The sequence below is a fragment of the Psittacula echo genome (assembly GCF_963264785.1).
Source record: "Psittacula echo genome assembly, chromosome: 17".
Classification (NCBI taxonomy): Eukaryota; Metazoa; Chordata; class Aves; order Psittaciformes; family Psittacidae; genus Psittacula; species Psittacula echo.
In genome coordinates, this window is record NC_137753.1 from 8,521,329 (window position 1) to 8,542,990 (window position 21,662).

Consider the following 21,662-nt stretch of genomic DNA (forward strand, 5'->3'; position numbering starts at 1 on the left):
GTGAAACTGCTTCTCCTTTGTCATTCATGACATCAAATAAAAAGCTAATCAAGCCTCATTAAGAAATCCTACCCCACACTTGTGCAAATGGAAGATGTGATCTCAACCAGGAAGCTATACAACCAAAGGAACCAAAAAGATATACTCCAAATACCTTACTGATGTCTTTTTTAAGGACTAAGTTAAGTACCAAGCACAGTTACATTGTACCACCCCAGAGAGGGTTTTCAATTCCTATTTTCTGGCAGCAGACACTGAGTTACAGGAAATAGCAGTAGTGTTATTTTTCACATATGCTTTCCTATAGATTCCTGTTCAACAGGAATAAAATGAAGCCAACAGCTCACCTTGTTCCAAGGAGGATTAAAAATCAGAGATGGATCTGAGATCAATTCTGCAAAAGCTCATCTCTCCCATGAAAGGTAACATTCCTGAAATGTTTTTGTTCAAATCCATAGATCTATCACGCTCTCACTTACCTCAGACAAGAAGTAGAACCAGGAGTGGTCAAAGATGGGAGGTGGGATGCGGGAGTTTGTGTCTGCAATCTTCTTGATCTGATAGGGCAGCCGCAGCACCATCTCTGTCAGGAGCTGAGTGTAGGCCTCAAAAACATCAGCAGCATGGCCCTGAAGGCAAAAGCAATCCATCAGGCTCTGGCACCAAGCATTCCCAAGGAGGTGTCATGACAAGCTACAGGGTGCATTTATTGATTTGCCAAAAACGAAGCTTTTTTGCACCTTTGCAGCCAGAAAAAAACCTCCCAACTGATTAAAACAATCCAACAAACCTGCATGAGGACTTTAACTAGACAGCAACTATGAGGATGCAGCAAGCTCATCTGTAGTATAAGGCATTTTAACATAGGAGCTTTCAACTTAGGAGACATTCTTCCATTTAACTACACTTTTTTCACTGTACCTGTACATATATCAGCCCCCCTCCCCAGCAGCATAAAGGTACCATGGTGGTAGAACAAGTCTAGGATTTAGGGTGGAAATCCCCATCAAATCCTAGGCTTCCTTGCCACAGGAAGTAGCGGTTGTTCAGGAATTCTGCCAAGCACAAGGAGGCAGGAGATGGAGGAGCTGCCCTTCAACCAGAAACAGTGACAGCAGCTCCACGCAACTGCCTTGATTGTGCAACGATGGATGGAGTGAGCTGGGCTGCTCTGAGAGAACTCAGACTAATCCTAGTTGTAACTACGTGTTATAGGGACAGATTTCAATTGGACTACTAAGGGAAAACCAGCTCTGCAAGGGTGATTTTACTTGCTTCTCTGCAGCAGCCTTTGAATGCAGGTTATGTAAACCCACCAGCATAGGCTAGGACTCACCTTCACATACTGGCGGAGGAAAAAAGGGCTCATGTCAGGTGGAGAAGAAGTAGTGTGAGGTTTCAGGAGCTGGCTGGTGGCTACAGGCTCCTCATCATTCTGCTGGCTTTTCCAATACTCCAGCAAAGACTTCAGCACATGCAGACAGTAGTCAACAGCACCAGAACTCAACAGTGCAGCAGCAGTGGCACTAGAGATGAGGGAGGAAGACTGAAACGAAGAGGAGCTGGGTTACTAAAGCACCTGAGAAGCACCACGTTGGAAGGGCAGGGGAAGCTGTGAGAAGCACACAGCAGTTGCTGACTGTGGCTAACAGAGCAGGTTTTTAAGGAACTTTAGAGGCAGCTTTTAAGTTTGGGGTTTGTTTGAGGTTGGAGTTTTTTGGGGTTTTTTTTTGTGTGTTTATGAAAAGCAACTCAAATATTTACAGAGATTCTTTTGAACAAGCGCTTAGTACAGGAAAACAAATAAAATCTCTTCTTAAGTCTAATCTCCCCTCGACACATGTGCCAGAGGCCACTTTGCTATGGATTAGACAACGAGGGCTTTTTGCCTTTCCTTTCACAACCCCCTTCTTTATTTTATTTATTTATTTTTTTTTAAGTTGGGATTTCTATTTGTTCCTCTGGGATTTGGCCAGCTGGGTGGGAATTCTTGGTAGAGAAAGAGGCCCTGTTGCAGATGCAGCTCAGAGGCTCTGCTCCACCCAGGTATTGCTCCACCTGCATTCTGCAAGACGATGAGCTTTGATTTCTGTGGGAAGCTCAAGTGAATAACAAAGGCAGGAGAAAAAAGCTACTGTAAATAAAACTATTAAAGCAGGGCTGTAAATCCAAACAAACCCCACAGCTCATAAGCTCATTAAAATTTGATGCAGTTCAGACTAAATTTTTTAACCTCTATGCTTTTTTATTAATCTCCTTCCCACCACACATACTGCTTTTTTATGCCTTATTACTGTACCTTTTAGCAACAAATATCTAAAGAATCCTCTTAGCGACTTTTACGTTGACACAGCAGCATATTGCTTTCCAATAATCACATTACAAATCCTCTTTAACCCCTTCAGCACAGGAAGAGGCAAGGAAAAAATGTGCTGGGCTGTTTGAAATACCATCATTAATGTGCTGCCCTTAACTCAGTCAGAAACTGTGCACAAAACAAGTGAATCCAGTTGTCTTTACATGCCCTTTCCCTCCATTCTGAATTTCAAAGATCTTTCTCCACAGGAGTCGAGTAACGTTACAGATTCCTCATACATTTTTCCAAATGTTTTCCAAATCCAATTGTTTTCCAGTTTCAGACCAGCTATTTCTGTTAGCAGATTCTAGACCATCTCTGATGACCAAAAGCCCCCCTTCCACATTATCCACCTGGCAAAGCAGTTTGGAAAAGGTACCTCACAAATGGAAGACTTGGATCCTGACTTAGTTCTGGACATGAACACACTAAGCAGCCTCATCACCACCAAGTGCACCTCATTCACAGGAGAACGTTCATTTTTCTTAGACACATCCTGAAAGAGAGAGCTTCCCTGTTACAGAGCTGAGCACAATGTCCTAAGCACCTACATCTCACTGCTCTGATCCTCAGGAAGCATTAAGCTCAAGCAGCTATACTGAAAAAGCAGCACAAACTCCTCAATGTAAGGGTAGAGAGTGGCCTGGGTGCCAGAGAATAATATTATACAATCAAAGAGCTCTATATGCATTACTGTTCACGTCTGGTTTAAGAGTATAATCAAGCAAAGCAAGTTTTCACACTCACTTGTAGACGCTAGAACCAGGAAACAGAGAATTACACCCATGTCATTCTCTACCTTGTGTGAAGTGAGCCAAGAGAAATTAACTGCCTGAACACACCCATACAGCAGTGTGTTTCTGTAAGTCCCATGCATCTAATTGCTCCATGGAAAGAAACTCTGTCTAGAAGGAGCAAATCGAGAGCGTGCACACCCTACAGCTTACCTTTTTGTCCATGCATAGCTCTGCAATCAGTTGGGACAGAAGGTTATCTAAAGCTCCCTTATCTTTCTCATCATCTCCATCTAGGTCTGTTGTGAGCATCAGAATAACCTGGCAATAGAAGGCAGGGAATAAACAGAGGCAGGTTCCATGTTTTCAAGATAAATGCAGCTGATCTTTCACAAGACATCACAGTTTTTACCTTGATTAACCTGTGTTCTTTCCCAAATTCTAACTGCACCATCACATCTGATTTTGACCATTCAGTATAAACCCCAAAGACTCAAATACATCAGAGTTCAAGGATTTTAGCCTGTAGGCTCATCAGCCAGCTGTAACACCACACTGAGTAAGGGCACAATTCTAGAAGAAGTCAATGGGTAAAGACTGCTGAAGCAAACACTTCAGAGATGGACTCACATACTGTGACTGGGCAGGAAAGTGCAAGGGAAAAGCATGTGCAAATAGAAACCAGGCAGTAGTAGTGGTGATTAACTGATTAGATTTAACTCCTGAGCCCTCCTCAATTACCTGCATATAAGGAATGGCCCGGACTCCTCCAACATTCCTCAGCTGAGGTAAGTTTTGCAGCAGCCTCTCCAGCAACATCAGTCGGACCATGTGCAGCCTGGAGAGTCAGAAGCCAGGATCAGACATGAAGCACTTCAGACATGTCACAAGAAACATTAGACCCAGCAGGAGCACGAACAGAGCACTGCAATTCACCACAGAAGTGCAGAGCATGAGGAAATCCTAAAGTCATCACAGCCACACAACAAAGCAGGGGAATCCCTCAGACTTTGCAGTCAAGCCGTGTCAAAGATCATCTCGACAAAGAGTTGCAGAGCAACTGACAAGAGACGTAGTTCTCACTTCAGAACTACTCTGCCTAGCACGACCACCTGCAGAATTCAACTGTATAGGAACAAACACTACAAATCAGTCCCAAAGTGCACTGTAAAAATGACTGAGCATATCTGTCTCCTGCAGAACTAAAACCTGCAGATCTTTCCCAAAGTGCTCAGCACCTTGCACATACTTTTCTCGTAAGACTGAACTTCTCAAGCTTCCCAAGCTGTATTTTGGTTATTCCTCTTTTTACTTGATTCATGCAGGACTTCTTCATCATTCAGGCAGCAGTTTGGTGGCACATTCCATGGTGAATGCACAGAGAGGCATTTTGCCACAGCAGTGTGCTCTGTTCAATGCTTCTGACTTCCAACTTTTACTATCCAACATTCACAAACCACACTCCATGAACTTCAGCACCTGTAGTCCACTCCTCTAAACAACACTGCAGACCAAATGTGCTGTTCTCCAAGAGGAAAGCAAAGCCCCTTCCTTGCCTGTTGCTGGTGTGGACGTCTCCCTCTGTCTCTCCTTCCCCTTCTGAACCATCTCCCTCCTGCTGGCCCGTGGTAGTGCTGATTGCACCGGTGCTGGAGCTGACACTGCCTGGGCCCGCAGGGTGGCCCTCGGCTGTTGTGTCCCCATAGGCACTGCTACGGCCAGACACTGGGAAAGGAAAACAAAACCAGGGAGAGATAATGTCAGCACAACTGAACTTGCATTTTCCTGCTTCACAGCAACTGACACAGCTGAATGTGCTTTGGAACTATGATATAAAGAGACAGTCTTTGTTGATCTTCATAAAGCTAGAAGAGCTTCATGACCCTCACATTTGTGGCACAAAATGAATTGGTTCCACAGCAGTAATTTAAACTGAGTCAGAAAAGGTGTGGATGGGCAGCACAGACATAGCTTTAATAGAAAAGACACTGATTATGTTACCTGGGTAACAGTCCCAAGCAAAAAAAGAGAGAAATTAATTCTATCCCATCCAAGCTTACCCAGCAATATAGTGAATTCTTTCAGTCTTGCTCTAGGCTACTGCATTCTGTTATAACAGGCCAGCAAAAAACACTGCGGGCTCCACACTTGTAGAGAACTAAAAGATGTGAGCAAGTAGTCTGTACATAACTATACATTAGTGTGTCTGCAGTAACCATACACTGCTGCATGGCATCGTCTAATTGGAACTTAAGAGTCCTTCTTTGCAGGGATTACTCACTCCTCCTCAATGTGTGAAGTCCTGTTACAGCAGACACCAGAGGTACTGGTGCACAAGAGACACTCACCACTGTGCTCACCAGCCACGGAGTCCACTGCGCTGCCACCGCTCTCGGAGCCCACGCTCCCACCATGGTCTGCAGGTGATGTCCGAAGAGTGGAGCCATCCGTTGCAGCGGTGCTGCCTTCATCATCAGACGCTGGAGCTAAGAGAATAAAGAGAGCTGTTACAAGTAAAAACACTGCCTTGATAGAACTTCAAAAGGCATGCATGCTATGAAAGGAAAGCCACAAAGGTTTGGGCTTTGTGTCACTTCTCAACTACAAGTCAAAAGGGAACTTGGAAGTGTCCATTTAAGCCTGCTAAAAGCAGTGGAGCGGAGATACCCTGAGAAGGAAACCTCCTCATCAAAGAGATAATCATGCAAGTTACTTAAAGACCAATGTCTGCTTGTGTATAAATGGAGAGGAAATACAGTATATGGTTTATTTGGTCTGCTTTATTTTAAGGAGAGGAAATAGCTTCCTCAGAAGCCTACACTAAAAGTCTTTCAAAGCAGGGAAAAGCCATAAACATGCTATTAAACACACATGAAGCCAATAGCAATAACTGGTTCTTCAAAACCATATTTACAAGCAAATTTTAAGTTATTATTTAGGTCAAAAGCAAAAAAGCTTGATTCTTTGCAGTGAACAGTTACCTGATGCTGTTGTATCTGAGAGTGTTCCAGCATCAAGAGAAGAAGAGCTGGGTGCCTGACCAGACAGTCCTAAGCTCTGAAGCCCCAGTGCACTGCTGCTGCTCCCTGCAAGAAGAAAACAAATTATGAGTCTCTTTCTAAGGCAGAATGATGTTGGCTCTGGCCTTCTCTGTACGCTTCATCATTCTTTTGTCTCTGCTTTGTTGGTGGTGACATCAAGAGCTCCTGCTTTGTTTCTGTCCCAGTTTCCTCATCTTTTAGTTACCTTTTTGACTGCTAACACCACCTATTTCTTACCTTGCTGATCTTGTTGCAGGCTCAGAGCAATAGCCAATTCCACCATTGTTTCATCATCTGCATCTGGAGGAATATCCAGCATAGGAGGAAACCCCTCTGCTCCAGCCAGAAGAGCTTCCAGGGGAGAAGGGTTCCCATTATTCACGTTTTCAGAAGTCTCCAGAACCATAGATTCAGACTATGGAAAGAAAACACAGTGAGAACTTTCACTAAACCATCACCAGCTAACAGAACACTACAAACTGAGTAGTTTGCAGTAGATTAATCATAAGTAAATTACTAATTTATATCAGAAGTAAATTAAACTCAAGGACTTCACATACTTGAAGGCTTTGAAGAGAAGCACTCTGGACTTACCACCATCTCAAAGTCCCCATGATCAACTTCACTTTGCTCCTGGCTTTCCTGTCGGATGTGCTCACCATTTGCTATCCCAGAACTCTGCAGCTTGTCTTCTGCATCATCATCATCATCGTCATCCTTATCTCCTGAGTTACAAAGGACTCATTCATAAATGCTCTATTTCCTCACACCATGACAAACAAGGTGATGCTGGAAAAACCCCTAAGCTATGTTCAGTTTACCCCCAGTCACTATTAGATTTCATGGACAACTACAATTCCCGTCAGTGCTAAAAAAGCATCTCTTGGAGGGAAACCTGGTACCCTAACTTTGGTCTGCACCCAGCCTTATTTAGAAGGACTTGAAAATATGCACAGAAATACTAAGACAGTCTGGATTACTACCCCCACATAAAACAATCAGATTTCCCTGCCACTGAAAGTGGAGTCATACCTCAGAAAGATCTCCTCTATGAATCCCAGACTATTAAAGAAGAGGTGAATGTTTAGTTTTTAAAGAAGGGAGTTAGGGGATAAGACAGAACAAGAGAAAGGAGTAAGACTGGTTTCAGTCTGTTTCAGCCCCAGTTTATAAGACTATTTTATTTTCTTGTCTTTTCTGACAAATAAAGTAGGTCACACTCATCTAAAGGCAAAGATGAATCCATCTTGCATACCCATAGGAGTATTGCTCCGAGGGGAGGATGGCAAAGTGACGTGTCTCCGCTTGTTCCTTGGTCTCAGCACTCTGATCAAAGCTTGTTTGCAAGAAAAGCTCACTGCAGGATCCTAGAGGGTTAATAATTAATCATTAAACTTCTTAAAGTGTTTCTTCACAGTATTTGGAAGATAGCTAAAAATACACTTATGACTCTGTTGGTCTTGACTCATGTAAGATGTAAGTCACCGCTCACTTCTGAACTCCGTTTCCCCAGCAGTCCTAAAGCAGTACTTCTTGTTCCACATGCAGCGCATGACAAACATGACTAAAACATAAGGAGAGAGAAATTTCTCCTTCCTTCACTTCTGGCTCCATGTTTTTGGCTGCATGCGTCTGTTTGGTATCTGTACTATACGTTATCATTCTACCTGTATTTAATTCTCTTCATAGTATAGAATCATGGAAATGTTTAGGTTGGAAAAGACCTTCAAGATCATTGAGTCCAACCGTTAACCCAGCACTGCCAAGGCCACCACTAAACCGTGTCCCTACGTGCCACATCTACATGTCTTTTGAATATCTCCAGGGATGGTGACTCCCTGGGCAGCCTGTTCCAGTGCTTGACAACCCATCTGGTGAAGAAGTCTTTCCTAATATCCAATCTAAACCTCCCCTGGGGCAGCGTTACAGAGCCTGAAGCAGAGCAGAGCAAGATTACACACCGGGCAAAGTAACATTTGCATGTAGATCTTGGATGCTGTATGGATACAATCCAGTTCACAAGTGCAGTATCCATGGATAATATCCACTAAAGCATTGACTGTGGCTTCAACGTGAGTGAGACCTAAGGAGGAAGAAAAGCAGGACTGTGATCAATGATCTTTCCATTTCACACCACAGAGTGAGACACTGCAGGAGGCATCTTCTCTGTTTGTAGGCTTCAGGGCACTATGTCAACACCACAAATACATTGATTTTCAATCCAAGATGATCTTACACACCACTCTTGTCTAACAGAATACTGTGCATGTGATATACCGGCATCACTGAATATCCTCTAACACCCTCCATCAAGCCAAATGTGAATAAATCAATCACCTTTTTACTCGCACAATACACGTACCTCTGAACAAAAGCTTTAGAGCAGAATTTGCAGCTACACCTTAGAAAGCACACATTGCATCGTTAGCATCATAAGCCTAGATTGAAACAATTTTCTCTGTTCACAAGCTTAAAGTCGGATCCTTCAAACTACACAAGCTTGACAATAGCAGATGAGGAGCAACACACCTGGCAGGCAGGCAGGGGCAAGGAAGGCATTTTTGGGTTTTGATGCATGTAGCTTCCAGAAGTGGTTAACCAGCTGGGTAATAAAGGTGCAGCCTTCTCCTTCAGCCTGCTTCTGGGCTTCCTGCCCTTCTTCACTTTCTGTACAGATTAAAAACACTTGTCAGGTATATGCAGGGAGAGCATTACCAAGCAGGAAACATCAATCTTATTCAAAACGGCTTTTGTTAGACTGATGCCCTCATTACAAGGACCATCACACACCTAATGTGTCAAATAGAGTTCCTGTCACACCCCAGGACACCTTCAATTGCTATACCAGAATGCTAGAAAATATTACAGACTTATCTACCTGTTTCCAACTGTGGCAGCTTTGATTCTGTATAGTGGACCAGATTGTTTGGTCTCATAATAGCAATGGATCGAGCAGTGATCACCAGTCTCTGAAACACTTCAGGATCAAGGTCCTTTCCTTCTTTGGTTGAGGAACTCAAGTACTGAATGGCTTTACTTAGCAATGCTTGATCCTGTAAAGTGAAAGATAACATAGGGAAAGGAAAACATCAGACAGCAGCACAACACAGCAATTGAAGTACAACTGCAGGAGAGATCCCAGGGATATCTGATGCTTGCTGCTGTAAGCTCTTGGCTGCTTTAACTCTTGGTCTGTGTCATTTAGGAAGAACAACTAAAATTACAAAATCACCCTCTCTAACAGAAGACATCTGGCTTGAGAATTGATTTCCACATTTGCTTCCCCTCAGGCTTAAATGTGGATGGAAAAACCAGTGTATAAACATAATCATCCAAGTGGTTAGCAAAGGCTATCTGCAAGCATCTGTGCATTAACTGCAATTACACTAGCACAGCCTAACCACTACTTACCCTGGTAATTTCCTATCACCCTAAGCCAGATGCCTGTGGAAACAGAAACCAGAGCTAGAGACAGAGTTTGCAAACTTCATGTGTTTCAAGATCCCCATGTCCCTAGATTGAAGATTTTGGGGGGAAATAATGTCAAAAAGCATTTTAAGCAGTGAAGTTCTGACGAAACACAGAAGCCAGCAATGCAGGCAGCAGGAGCTGATGGAAAAGTAGCCAGCAGGTTTACACTGCATGGAGGAAGGCATGCTGCACCTCAACCATAAACTGGGAAGTTACAGGAGTCACTGAAATCCTTGCAGTGTCTTACCTTGTGGTTGTGGTATGCTGAGCGGCTGGTGTGCAAGCTGGCCAGGAGGCTTTTGGTTTGCTGCTGGACACTGGAAGGAGCTGGCATGGACAGCAGCATAGTAGCCAGTTCCTGAGCTGCCACCTTATTCTTCTCCTGACCCCAAGAACAGACAAGAAGTTCTTCAGTACATTTACCATTAAGGTGAAGCATGAATTCGATTTCTCAGTGCACCTGCAGCTCCCTCCCCTTGTGCAAGTTCTACCTTCAACACCATTTTAGTAGCCTCCTCAGATTATTACTTGGCATTTAAAGAACATTTACATGTCTACAGAACAACAGTCCTTTTGAGATTTTTGGGCTTCTCCCCTGCTATTTTAGTAAACGAGGTCACTCTTCAGCGCTAAAACCCCACCAGCAATAAATGCAAATGCCGACTGTCATTCCAAACTAGTTTCACATGCTCTTTGCTAAGTCAACTTTGAGATCAGTGCTTTGAGCAAAACGGATGCGGCTTCTCTTCCGTATCAGGCCCCCAGGGCTGCAAGAGGTGCTGCTGATCTTGCCCCTCCTCCCCCAGCTCTGAAAGCTCAAGAATGTATTCAGAAAGTTACTTGCCTTCTCGTTGACTGGTCCTACAGCAAAGCAGCTTTCCAGCGCTTCTAAAGAACTCACTACTAGCCTGAAGGAAGAAAGGAAAGCAGGCTTGAGTACAGCAACCCTTCTCTCTCCTTAGCACTTTGCTTTATGCGGGCTACAGTCATGAGTAGCTCAGAGACAGCTAACGAATGCCAAGTACAAAATCAAAGCATGATAAAACCTGCCACAGGCACCATGCATATCATTTCATTGTGTTACAGACCAGAGTTAAACCTGGCTCACGCTCACAGACAAACTTAGGACTGTTTTAATAATCCATAGCTGAAAGACAGGGGCTTTTCTCTCCCAAAGAGGATAAAACGTTTCCTTACGCAGCCTGCAGCAGGGATAACTTGGATTGTCTTGACAGTACCAATTCACCATGGCCCACAGACGTACGTATGACTGCAGATCAAGGGGTGGTGTGACACATGGGAAGAAGCATAACTGACTTTGCTAAGGGAGCAAGATTCTACTCGCTTGCTATTTCCACACAGGTTGCTCTTTCCAATTTGGGAGTTTCAGCACAAAATATTCCAGAGGAAAATTAACTTGGAGCACTGGGTATGACCCAAGGGAGAGATGCTGAGCTCCAAACTTTTGACAGTGGTAAGGCAGGCTTGTAAAATACTTGCCCCAAGGGAAAACCTTACTTATACCTCAGGGCAATGTGCTGAACCTCCCTTGCAGCACTTGATGCCTTGGGGCAGAACTACCTGAAATGCCATCTGACACACCAGAAGGAGCAGCGCAAGAACACAGGAAAAAGGAGGGAAGAGACAGGATTAAGGGGAGAATAACAGTGTAGGCTTGGATATGAGGTAGAAGAAATAATTCTCTGGTCTGATGGTGATAAATAGCACAGTGCCCTACCCACAGCCACTCTCCACAAGGCTGGTAGGGGAATATCAGTGGGATCAAAAGACTCAAGGAGGGAACAAAGCAAAAAGAGGAGTCTGTCAAACAAGCCACAGTTATGCTGTATACAGCAAAAATCTGCAAACCACCTCATCTTTACACTTTGCTAAACCATCTGCCATGCAATGACCAGGATGTAAGAAAGCAAATGGCACTTGGAAAACAAAGAGTAATAAAAGAGCCAGTCAACAAAAGCCACATCATGTGTTCTGCCTCTCTGACACACACGCACTCGTGCAGAGAAAAGGATGGCATACTAACCGGTCCAGGGTGGTTAGGGACTCAGATTCAGAACTTTGGGGGAGCAAAGAAAAAGGAAAAAAAACAAACAAAAAGAAATGTGTAAAGCTCACAGAACAACTCCCTCAAAGACATTCTAAGCAAAAGGCAAATTAAATGGGGAAGTCAGGAAGCTGGGAGAGCACTATACACAGGAAATCTAAGCACGGTTCGCTCTATCTGGGCAGCAAACACTTGCCTCATAGCAAAAGAAATCAAGGAGAACCAGGCCTCCTAGCACAGAGAAGCCAAGCACATTGCTTAAAGCACCACTGAAGGTTCAATTTGAAGTGCAGACACCAAACTCCTGCTGGGAAAGCTGCCTCTTGCCTGCCATTAGTAGTTCCTACTCAAGGGGGCATTTATAAGGTAACCATGCTGCATTCTGTAATACGTTAAGTAGAAATAAGAAGTATTTTGGTTTGGTTCTGAGTTTTTACACTATAATCCACTGCTCTGGAAACCCAAGGCAGCATGTTTGTGCTGAGAGGGACATCTTGTGGAGACACCACAGCAGAGGAGGGAAGAAAAGAGAAAATAAGCACAAGGAAAAAAATCCCATTCACTATTAGACAAAACGTTACAGGATGGCCAAACAGGCCCTTCAACTGGACACAACTGCTGCTTCAGGCCCTGATCCTTTACCTGGGAATTTCAGTAAGGCAAAATTAACCACCATTTAACAGTCAAGCAGCATATCCCTTAAAATGCTCATCTTTCAGCAGTGCTAGGTCCTATTTGATCTGTTTCCCTCCTATCCTTGCCAGGCTTCCTACAACCCTTATGATACAGGCTGTATGAGCTCAAAGTCTCTTCCTTCTGCTAAATACATGCCCAGCTCACCCCTGTGGTTTGACTCTCAGTAGGGACAGGGCAGGGAAAAAACCCAATACTTTCTCCACCACAGTGGTGAAACCCAAAACACGAGGGCTACAAGGGAAGATGGTGGGAACCCTTTGCCTAAAGTGAAGTCACACACAAAGCCCTCCTCAAAAGTGACCTGAACTCCAGAGAGGCCCAATCTTTGTGAGCTCTAGAGAATGAAACAGGGCCAGCTTGAAACGAGGAAACGTATCAAGGAGGCAGAAATTTCATTTAGCTCTTCAAGACTGCTGAAATAAATGGCCTTAGCAACACAAAGCGTGCACACAGATCTAGCCGCTACTCCAGCAGATAAACAGTAAGCACAAAGCCCTCCTTGGAGGATAATCATTGACTTTTCAGTTATTGTTTTGTATGGCAACAACTCACTAACTCCCTTTAGTTCTCCCAGTTAAGAAAGGCACACAAGTGTATCTAAGTCCCCTCTACAGCAGCTACAAATCAAAGGAAGACTGCAGAAATACCTCTCCAGGACAGTCCCACTAGCAGCAGCAGGTGTAGCTGACTCTGTGTCTCCAGTGCCATTCCCTTGGTTCAGGTTTGGGGGGCAAACGTTGCTCACTGAAGCAGAAGGGAAATCCTCAGGGGGCTCATCAGGCCATCCAAACTGCTCTTTGGTTTTGCCATAGATTTTGATAGAATCCATCATTGTGACTCCAGCAGGATCCACAGAAGCCCCAACTGCAGCAATGAGAGAAACTGCTTAAAAACCAGCAAACCAGTTTCTTCTGAATACAAATGAGTAGTTCATAAGGTCAGGATAGGGATTATGCTGTGTCATTAATATACAACCACTCTGACAGTTTCATCTCCTTCACTTCCCTTCTCTATTACCTCAAGACAGACTTACTGAGCTATTGCATGGTCACCCACTGCAGCAAGAAACCAGGCCGTAAGTAAAGTTACTAAATGTTTATGATCCACCCCTTAAACTGTTTCTTAGGTCAAACAGATTGTGGATCCCTACTATGAGGTGAAGCCTCAACCCCCCAAGCAAAACCAACAAGTAGTGAAAGCAAACAAGTAACAAAGACTTACTGAAGATGGTGAGTTTTTTGTCAGCCTGCAGGGCCTCCTCCCGAGTGAAAGGGAAGTCAAACCAACGAGCCCTGGTCATGTTGAGCTGCATGGTGCGGCCAAAGATCTCCAGGTATGAGGGGGCTCTCTCTATTGCCTGTGTGCCAATCTGGACCCTCATGCCTGTCATCACCATCGTGCTATTGTTGTTTGTCACTTCAATGGTGAAACCCCCAGGCTGTAGAGAACAAATCACAGCTCAGAAAGGTGAAGTCAGAAATTCACTCCTAAGCTAAGAATCTAAGGCTGTATTCAGGTGCCTCTGCTGTTTACCTAACAGTATGCTGGGCAGACTCCTAAGAACAGGCATGTGTCCATCTGGACAATAATGTCACCTACAAGCTCAAGAGAACCCCCAAATTTCCCTGCTTACCTTTGTGTTGGCCACATACATGCCAGTGGAATTGAGGCGGTGCTTTATCTGCTGAGCATTGTAAACCTGCAGCAGGTCATTGCCTCCAAACTCCACATCTGTGAGTTGCTGGTTGTGTTCAAAGAAGTCAATAGGGAAGTTCACTTGGCTGGATGTGCGAGTTGCTAAAAGGGAAGGAGAGATGTTTTCGATAAAACACATTCAAAACAGGCACAGCTACAGTAAAAAAGCTACAGAATGAACCTGCCTCTTTCAGAAATACCTGTCTGAGACAGACAGCTATGTATTTTTATACAGAATCATAGAATGGTTTGGGTTGGAAAGGACCTAAAGATCATCCAGTTCCAACCCCTCTGCCATGGGCAGTGACTCCTCACACTAAACCATGTCGCCCAAGGCTCTGTCCAACCTGACCATGAACACTGCCAGGGATTTACCACTTCTCTGGGCAACCTGTAAAAGGGCCTCACCACCCTCACAGTAAAGAACTTCTTCCCTACATCTAACCTGAACTTCCCCTGTTTCAGTTTGAACCCATCACCCCTTGTCCTATCGCTACAGTCCTTGATGAGGAGTCCCTCCCCAGCATCCTTGTAGCCCCCTTCAGACAATAGAAGCTGCTCTGAGGTCTCCACACAGCTTCTCTTCTCCAGGCTGAACAGCTCCAACTTTCTCAGCCTGTCTTTCTTAGCCATATACATCTATGGAGCCATTATACATCTATGGAAACATTTTACCCACACTTAGCTAGTACTTAAGCCTGAGCTTAACCAGTAATCGGCAGAAGCGAACATTTTAAGTATCTCTACGATGCTGATCAATCTTCACATCCACATTTGCCACCACTACTTTGCACGAGATAAGCTATAAGAAGTCCCTTACTAATAGCAGCTGCCTTGCGCTTGCGAACTGGCTTCATGATGCTGATGACGCTGCTAGGCTGGAGAGAGGGCTGGAGCCAGTAGGAGGTATTCTCTACGTTGGCCATGTAGATCCTCAAGCTGCCATCTTCACACAGGAGGATCATAGTGGTCCTCTGCTGCTCATTGCAGGCTGTGTGACGGATAGCCACCATGTCCTGGATCTGCAAAGCCAAGCAATGCGAGTCAAGGAAAGGACCTGGCAACTGCTTGAAGAAACAAACTCTTTGCATTAGAAAAGCTAAAAGCTACAAAGACTAGAGGTCTTGTTGGTGGAACATCAAGAAACCACATTTTAACAGCCAAAAATACAGGGAACCAAGACTAACCTTTGCTTTGGCTGGCAAGGTTTTAATCTCCTGGATAAGAAAGGTGTCTGGCTTCACCATCACCACCAGTGGGACACCGGTGGTTTGCTGAACACAGCACACCAATCCAGGATGGTTCATCACCTCAGACCACTGACACAGTGCTGGTGAAGTCTTACTCCCACCATTTGAACTGCAAGAGATGAAGGGTAGAGTGACATTCATTTGAGAAGGAGCACAAGCAAAGCTACACAAAATTCATCAGCATTTCAGTTGGCTAAAGCTTCGTCCTCAGGAGGAATTCAAAGCACTGCACTAGTGAACAGCCAGGAGCATCAGTGCCTTGTTTACAGGTGAGACCATCATTTGAGTGGACAGAAGGCACAAGCATCCCAATTCACAGCTCTGATCCCTACCCTGGAAACTCAAGGCAAGACACTTAATAACATCTTATACCCCAAACCAAGGAAGTCATTTTAAAACAGCTTTCACCTATCTTTTTATCTGCACATATGCACAGTTCCATGTTTCAACACCCCCAAGAGGGAACTCTGACCCTTCCACAGAGCCTGCTCACACCAGTGGCTTTATGTCAGGGGTAGTGAGGAGTCTGCGGCCTACATGCCCAGCTCTGCTTGTCAGAACAGATGACAGACAGCTTTTTTTCTTGCCATATTCATAGCACAAGAGATTGGATTCCCTCAAGGGAGTCTCAAAATAAGCCTTAATATGCACAATGCACAAGGTCCACTGCAGTACTGGTGCCGAAAGGAAACAAAGGCTTCCTGCTCTGCAGCCTCCACAAGGGTGGGTAATCCCATCAGTTCCAGCTGCTGCACAAGCAGCAGCTCTGCACTGTGCAGCAAGACTGCTCTGAAGCCACCTTTCTGCTGTGAAATCCCAGTGGGAAAGAAAAATGCGTATGTGCCCCACTGTCAGAAGAGCCAGCTTTGGTTTCAAATCATTCTGCAATTAGGGCAGAAGCACCCTGAAAAGTAACAAGAAATCATCAGGCAAAAAGGGGATCTTCAGCGGAGCTTTGGCAACGCAAGAGCTGGGGCATTAATAATAGTTCATGTTTATTAATAATAAATAAACAAATCAAACTTCAGAGGAGTCTCCCACATGAGCCTCACCTCTTTATGTTGATTGGGAATAGCCTCTGCACTTCCAGGTTGGCCCTGCTGATGGTGGCAGCAAAGGATTTGCCTTGACAGTAACTGAAGAACAACATCTGCAGCACATGGGAATAATACACTGAGACACCACCTCCTGCTACCTGGCCATTGCTGTCCTGTGGAATCAGAGAGAAACGCCACCAGGTAAACACACATCCTCCAAAGCACGCTGTCAGGCTTTGCAATTCTCATTCCAAAAAGCCTCTCCCCCACCCCTTTCCCCATCAGTGAGAGAAGGAAGCCCTAAATACTGCTTTTCTGATAGCAACTTCCTGGTGAACTTATCCATCAGTTACTTCAAAGGCTTTCATACCCATAGGCTTGAAGGCAGCACCCTCAGCTAGCACATCAATGTGCATCACATGTCTGACAATCTCACATGGAGCACTCCCCATATTCCCAGCTCATAAAAGAGCTTTCCTGAGGGCTTCTCATCCATCCCCCTGGTTTGAAGCAGCCTAAGGTAAAAACACTGAGTGAAACATGGACAGAGTTGCTATTCATCAGAAACAAAGGCTCACTCCATCTCTGCAGCCCCAGCAATGGTCAGTAACTTCATCCACTGTGGTTACTGCACCTTTGGAGTGCCTTGCTCCGAGAACAGCACTGCTCTGAAGCCATCTCCCTGCTGAGAAATCCTGCTGGGCATGACTTCAGAGCCAGCCATGGAAAACATGCTTCATTTCCTAGATGAAAGGATCAGGGGGTTTCATTTCCACCCCTATCCACTTTCCCTGCAAGGATATTTCTCTCTTTAGAGGAATGGTGAGCTCATTGATCTAGATCAGGGGGCTTAAAAGGAAGAAGGAAAAAAATAAGGAAAAAAAAACTTCTGCCTTCAAATTAAAACCCAAATGAAAGAGAGAAAACCACTGCAGCCCAGGCTGCAAGACAGGGAAGTCACAAGTACCTTGAGGTCCTCATGATTGACTTCAAGCACATTGGTGACATAGAATGGTCCGTGCTGGGCACTGCTTGCCTCTTCCATGAGCTGGGTATAGATGTACCCAGCAGAGGACATGATCACAATGATGTTCTTTCCTTCCTCGTTGAAAAGGAAAGTGACATCCCTGATTTTGGAACTTGGTAAAAGGAAATAGAAAGTTGGACTCAAGGCATCTACAGAGAGATCATAAATCTGTGGAAAGAACAAAAGAAATTCACTCTGATGATACAAAACAGTGCAAATAGACAAGAGTTGAGACAAGGGAACACCTACTAGATGTTACAGGGGTTTTTTTGCTCTTTGGGTTCTTGGGTTTGCTTTTTCTGATGACAACAGTGGCCAACCACCACAAATCTGTAATTCCAATTTATTTCTAACAAAGAATATTACCCCATTCTTCCACATGCAACTCCACAAAGATCCAGACTCTAATGCCTGAGAGACCTCTCATCAACAGCTTATAACCAAACATACCTTCACAAAGTCTGCAGTCACAATAGCAAGCTCTGTTTGAGATCCTGGCAGCCACACAGCTTTAATGATGAAATTGCCAGTGGCTAGTTGAGGGTGAAGTACCAAGTGATCAGAGACTGACCCAGAGCTGCTGAATGTTAACACGTGGCAGTCCTGGAGTAATGAAAAGATTTGGTTACATACTAGAACAAAATGTTATGAACACCTGAAGCCAAGAATGGGACTTTAAAGCCAGCACTGTTCTTGGTGCCAATGATGATTCATGGAGTTAGGACTAAAATTCCTGCATTTGAAATGAATGACAAGAAAGTTTGTAAAGAAAATAAAAACCAGAACCCAGACTCAAACACACAGAGTCCAGCTGTTTCTTAGCTAAGTAACGGATTTGTGGATTCTGCACTGTGAAAGCTGAACTGAAAGTTGGTAGAATACAAAAAAGAGAAGTCCTTGCTACAAAACACTAGTTGTTACACACTAAATTTCACATGATGAAACCTTGACTCCTGTCCTAAGTAAACCTGGCCTATATTACAATAAACAGTCCTATTTTGAGGCACTGCTTCCTTTATTCTCTTATTCATATAGGTCCTGTTTCTTTTACTCTGTCTATCTAGCAGGAAAATGATTCATGACCTTTTGAGCCAGCTCTGCACTAGCTCCTCAGAGGAAACACACACATCTAGTTTTGAGCTGGTGTTCCCAACTGCCTAGAAAAGAGTTTGTCAGGCACTCACTTTCAGTCCACATACAGCTAGGTAGTCCTCCTTGCAGGGGTTTCCAGTTAGGCTCAGCACAGTGAACGGAACGGGAGCAGATGCCAAACGAGTGAGAGTCAGTTTCCTTTTGCTGGAGTCAGCTTGTTTCAGCAATGCTGAGAGCTGAAGGACTGTGATCTGCAGAATAGCATGAACTTAGTTACCCAACTTTACAATTCCAGGTGAAAAGGCATTTCAACTTCAGCTCTGTGACTGTATCCGCACAGTTCTCACTGTTTTATAGAATCAACCAGAGTGGAAAAGACCTCTAAGCTCATCCAGTCCAACCTTTACCCCAGCACTGCCAAGGCCACCACTAACCCATGGCACTGAGGGCCTTGTCTACACAGTATGTGAACACTTGCAGGGATGGTGACAGCAGCCCTGCCCTGGGCAGCCTGTTCCAATGCCTGAGCACCCTTTGGGGAAGGAATTGTTCCTCAGCTCCATCTAAACCTGCCCTGGTGCAGCTTGAAGCTGTTTCCTCTTGTCCCGTTCCTTGTTCCTTGGGAGAAGAGACCAACCCTGCATCACTACAACCTCCTGTCAGGTATCCAGATCAGGTTTCCTCTCCAAGAACTCTCTTCTCTGAGGAATGAGAGGAATAAGCTATGCAATACTTTACAGAAGATCCAGATCTCAGAACACGCATATTCTGTTTGCTGTTCAGTGCTCTGAGACTGCTTCCTTTTCCTTTAAAATCCAACATTCTCTACAGTGTTAGAGAACTCACCTTGCCCTTCTCGTGGCTCACAGCCAGATGCTGCCGACGTCCATGTGGGGATGAGAGCACACACATGGCCACCCTCCTCAGCACATGGGCACTGATGAGTTGCCGGATCGTCTGGCCCTGGTCCCCACTGTAGTTCATGCGGACGTTCTCAAAAGCGCCTTCTTGAGAGCCCAGAGTTGGGACCTGGGTCATGGGTAAAAGCATACAACAACCTATGACTGAATTCTTTCTGTTTAGAAGTGATCTCACCTATCCATGATCCTCCTTTAGTATCATACCATCAACTGATCCGTCATTTCTACTGACTTGTCCAAAGTATGTAGCTCATTGAGAGCCTGCTGTGCACGACTACTGCTCCCCATGGCTGAAGCTTGCTGGAAGTTTATCTGAATGGCATCCATCAGGAAATTCAGCATCTCCAGCACCAAAGGTGCAAAGGAGAAGTTGGCCTACAAGAAATGGAGAACATAAATAAGGCACAAGATGCTCCTGCTTGGAGTATTCACAAGAACTACACATCAACCACTTCTTACAGCCTGACGCAACTTTTATGATCCCACTTATCATAAAGAAGAGCAGAAAAATCGAGCAACTTGGCTGATAACCAACACAGTCTGCCCAAGATCCTCATCATAAACCATCTCCTCTTAACAGCTAGCTGGTAATTATACCTGGGACTGCAATTCCTCTCGACAGCCCTCAACATTTCTACACAGGCTGCTCTTCTTGGGTTTTTCTTCATCAGGGCCCTTCCCCTCACTGATGGTGACCTTGGCTTTCTCTGCAGGAGAGGTGCTGGCATGTCGAATGACACTCTCGGGCACCCTGGGCTCACTCTGGAAGGCAGATTCTTTCATGGTAGAGCTCATACCACTGCTGGGAGTTCTCTTCACCAAAGCCTGGGAATGACAGAGTAATGCTTAAAGCCCAAACCAGACCCAATTTTGCCAGTGACTAAATGAATACAGGTTGTAATAGCAGCAAAATGAATGTAATTTTAAAGAAACAGAGTGCAATTCTCTTTGCTGCAATGTTAAAGAAGTAACTCTACAGCATCCTGCATGCCACCCTCCACTCAAATATTAGGTAAACTTCCATATATAAGACAAAATTACTTTGCTGCTCATGAAAACAAGGGAAAAGGTGGCATCTGACTGCTGCATAGCTTAAGGTAGCTTGCAGGTCTTGTAAAGGTAAGTGGAATCCCAGCAGCCTCCAGGACAGGGATTTGGCAATGCATTTATTTAGTGCAAAATAAATCACCAGGCAAGCTGTAACTTAATATGGTTCATTATAAAGCCAAGGTTGTCAAGCCTTAGCACTCTTACATGCTTGTATCATGACATAACTTACTGCAGAACAGAAACCTCTGCAAAAGACTAAACCTGCATTGAAAACAGCTTCTATGTCGGCATGAAGACACTTTACCAAGCAACTGCCATCTTCCTTGGCTCCACAGTCACAGAAGAATGATCCATATTTGGCATAAGAAATCTCATGATCCTTGTGGCAAACTTTAGCACAAACTGTGCAAACACCAACCCCATCGACCATCTTGCAAGTGTGACAGTGGTACCTGCACAAAATAAGCCAGACGGGTTGTAAGATCCAATGCCTGAGGAAGGCCCCCAGACAACATTTGTTTCCTTCTCAATGGCCACAAACAGCAGGCTGGAATTGTGAACACAAGTTTGAGCTGCTTACCAGTGTTGATTCATGAATTCTTTCTGTGTGATGGTGAAGGTACAGAGTTTATTACAAAGAGAATCTTCATCCTGTCAAGAAGAAAGCTGTTTCAGGAAGGTGTTATACCTGCAGCTACAATAAAGGTACATAGTACAGACCATGATCCTCAGATACTAAATGTGCATTTTGAGAATAGGAAGTTTAGCACCACCTAGCTAAAAGAAGGCAGCTGGTATCAAACCACACAGAGAGAGGAGATGGTGACATTTTGTAGCACGTGAAAGAGTGAATCAGAAAAAGAAAACAGCAGCAAAAATAATGTATTCTGGATAACAAATTTTAAAGAATGCATTAATAACAGCTTGGGTTTCCCACCCAAATGCACTTAAAAGCCTGATCTAAGCTGCTTATTGATATAAAAGCTAGTAATTGACAAAGAAACCGACAGGAACAAACCCATCTTACTCCATTTCTTCCTTTTTGTTGTCTAAAAATCACAGTAATTTAACTTTTGTTGACATTACAAAGCCAGCAGATCTATGAACAAGTGACAGGTATTCTCTTCCAGATCTGACAGCTGGGGTTCTTCACTCAGTCTGACATTAGGAATAAACAACAACAAAATCCTGCTTTATAACCTGAGGAATACTGATTTGGAAGCTGCAA

The 21,662-nt window shown here is 44.4% G+C and overlaps 1 protein-coding gene across 12 annotated transcripts in view; it reads right to left on the minus strand.

The window, feature by feature from the left end:
* Window positions 1-21,662, minus strand: part of UBR4 (ubiquitin protein ligase E3 component n-recognin 4) — an 81,111-nt gene that overhangs the window by 34,133 nt on the left and 25,316 nt on the right. For 5 of the 12 annotated variants that reach the window (XR_013958171.1, XR_013958172.1, XM_080631168.1 and 2 more), the window contains exons 36-66: window positions 21,015-21,085; window positions 20,739-20,886; window positions 19,982-20,209; window positions 19,589-19,759; window positions 19,311-19,493; window positions 18,557-18,715; window positions 17,823-17,975; window positions 17,313-17,540; window positions 16,361-16,518; window positions 15,246-15,417; window positions 14,879-15,080; window positions 13,997-14,160; window positions 13,585-13,801; window positions 13,011-13,227; window positions 11,647-11,679; window positions 10,447-10,510; window positions 9,850-9,984; window positions 9,010-9,184; window positions 8,661-8,798; window positions 8,093-8,214; window positions 7,387-7,498; window positions 6,726-6,856; window positions 6,369-6,546; window positions 6,072-6,176; window positions 5,439-5,594; window positions 4,647-4,815; window positions 3,832-3,928; window positions 3,304-3,411; window positions 2,736-2,852; window positions 1,337-1,546; window positions 480-629 (exon numbers count right to left, since the gene is read on the minus strand). Coding sequence is in view for 10 of the 12 variants with exons in the window: in XM_080631168.1 (XP_080487294.1) it covers window positions 480-629; window positions 1,337-1,546; window positions 2,736-2,852; window positions 3,304-3,411; window positions 3,832-3,928; window positions 4,647-4,815; window positions 5,439-5,594; window positions 6,072-6,176; window positions 6,369-6,546; window positions 6,726-6,856; window positions 7,387-7,498; window positions 8,093-8,214; window positions 8,661-8,798; window positions 9,010-9,184; window positions 9,850-9,984; window positions 10,447-10,510; window positions 11,647-11,679; window positions 13,011-13,227; window positions 13,585-13,801; window positions 13,997-14,160; window positions 14,879-15,080; window positions 15,246-15,417; window positions 16,361-16,518; window positions 17,313-17,540; window positions 17,823-17,975; window positions 18,557-18,715; window positions 19,311-19,493; window positions 19,589-19,759; window positions 19,982-20,209; window positions 20,739-20,886; window positions 21,015-21,085 (4,671 nt within the window). In the remaining 2 variants the exon portion in view is untranslated. The remainder of the gene's footprint in view (window positions 1-479; window positions 630-1,336; window positions 1,547-2,735; window positions 2,853-3,303; window positions 3,412-3,831; window positions 3,929-4,646; window positions 4,816-5,438; window positions 5,595-6,071; window positions 6,177-6,368; window positions 6,547-6,725; window positions 6,857-7,386; window positions 7,499-8,092; window positions 8,215-8,660; window positions 8,799-9,009; window positions 9,185-9,849; window positions 9,985-10,446; window positions 10,511-11,646; window positions 11,680-13,010; window positions 13,228-13,584; window positions 13,802-13,996; window positions 14,161-14,878; window positions 15,081-15,245; window positions 15,418-16,360; window positions 16,519-17,312; window positions 17,541-17,822; window positions 17,976-18,556; window positions 18,716-19,310; window positions 19,494-19,588; window positions 19,760-19,981; window positions 20,210-20,738; window positions 20,887-21,014; window positions 21,086-21,662) is intronic. The other 7 variants (XM_080631171.1, XM_080631170.1, XM_080631167.1 and 4 more) reach the window with 4 other exon arrangements.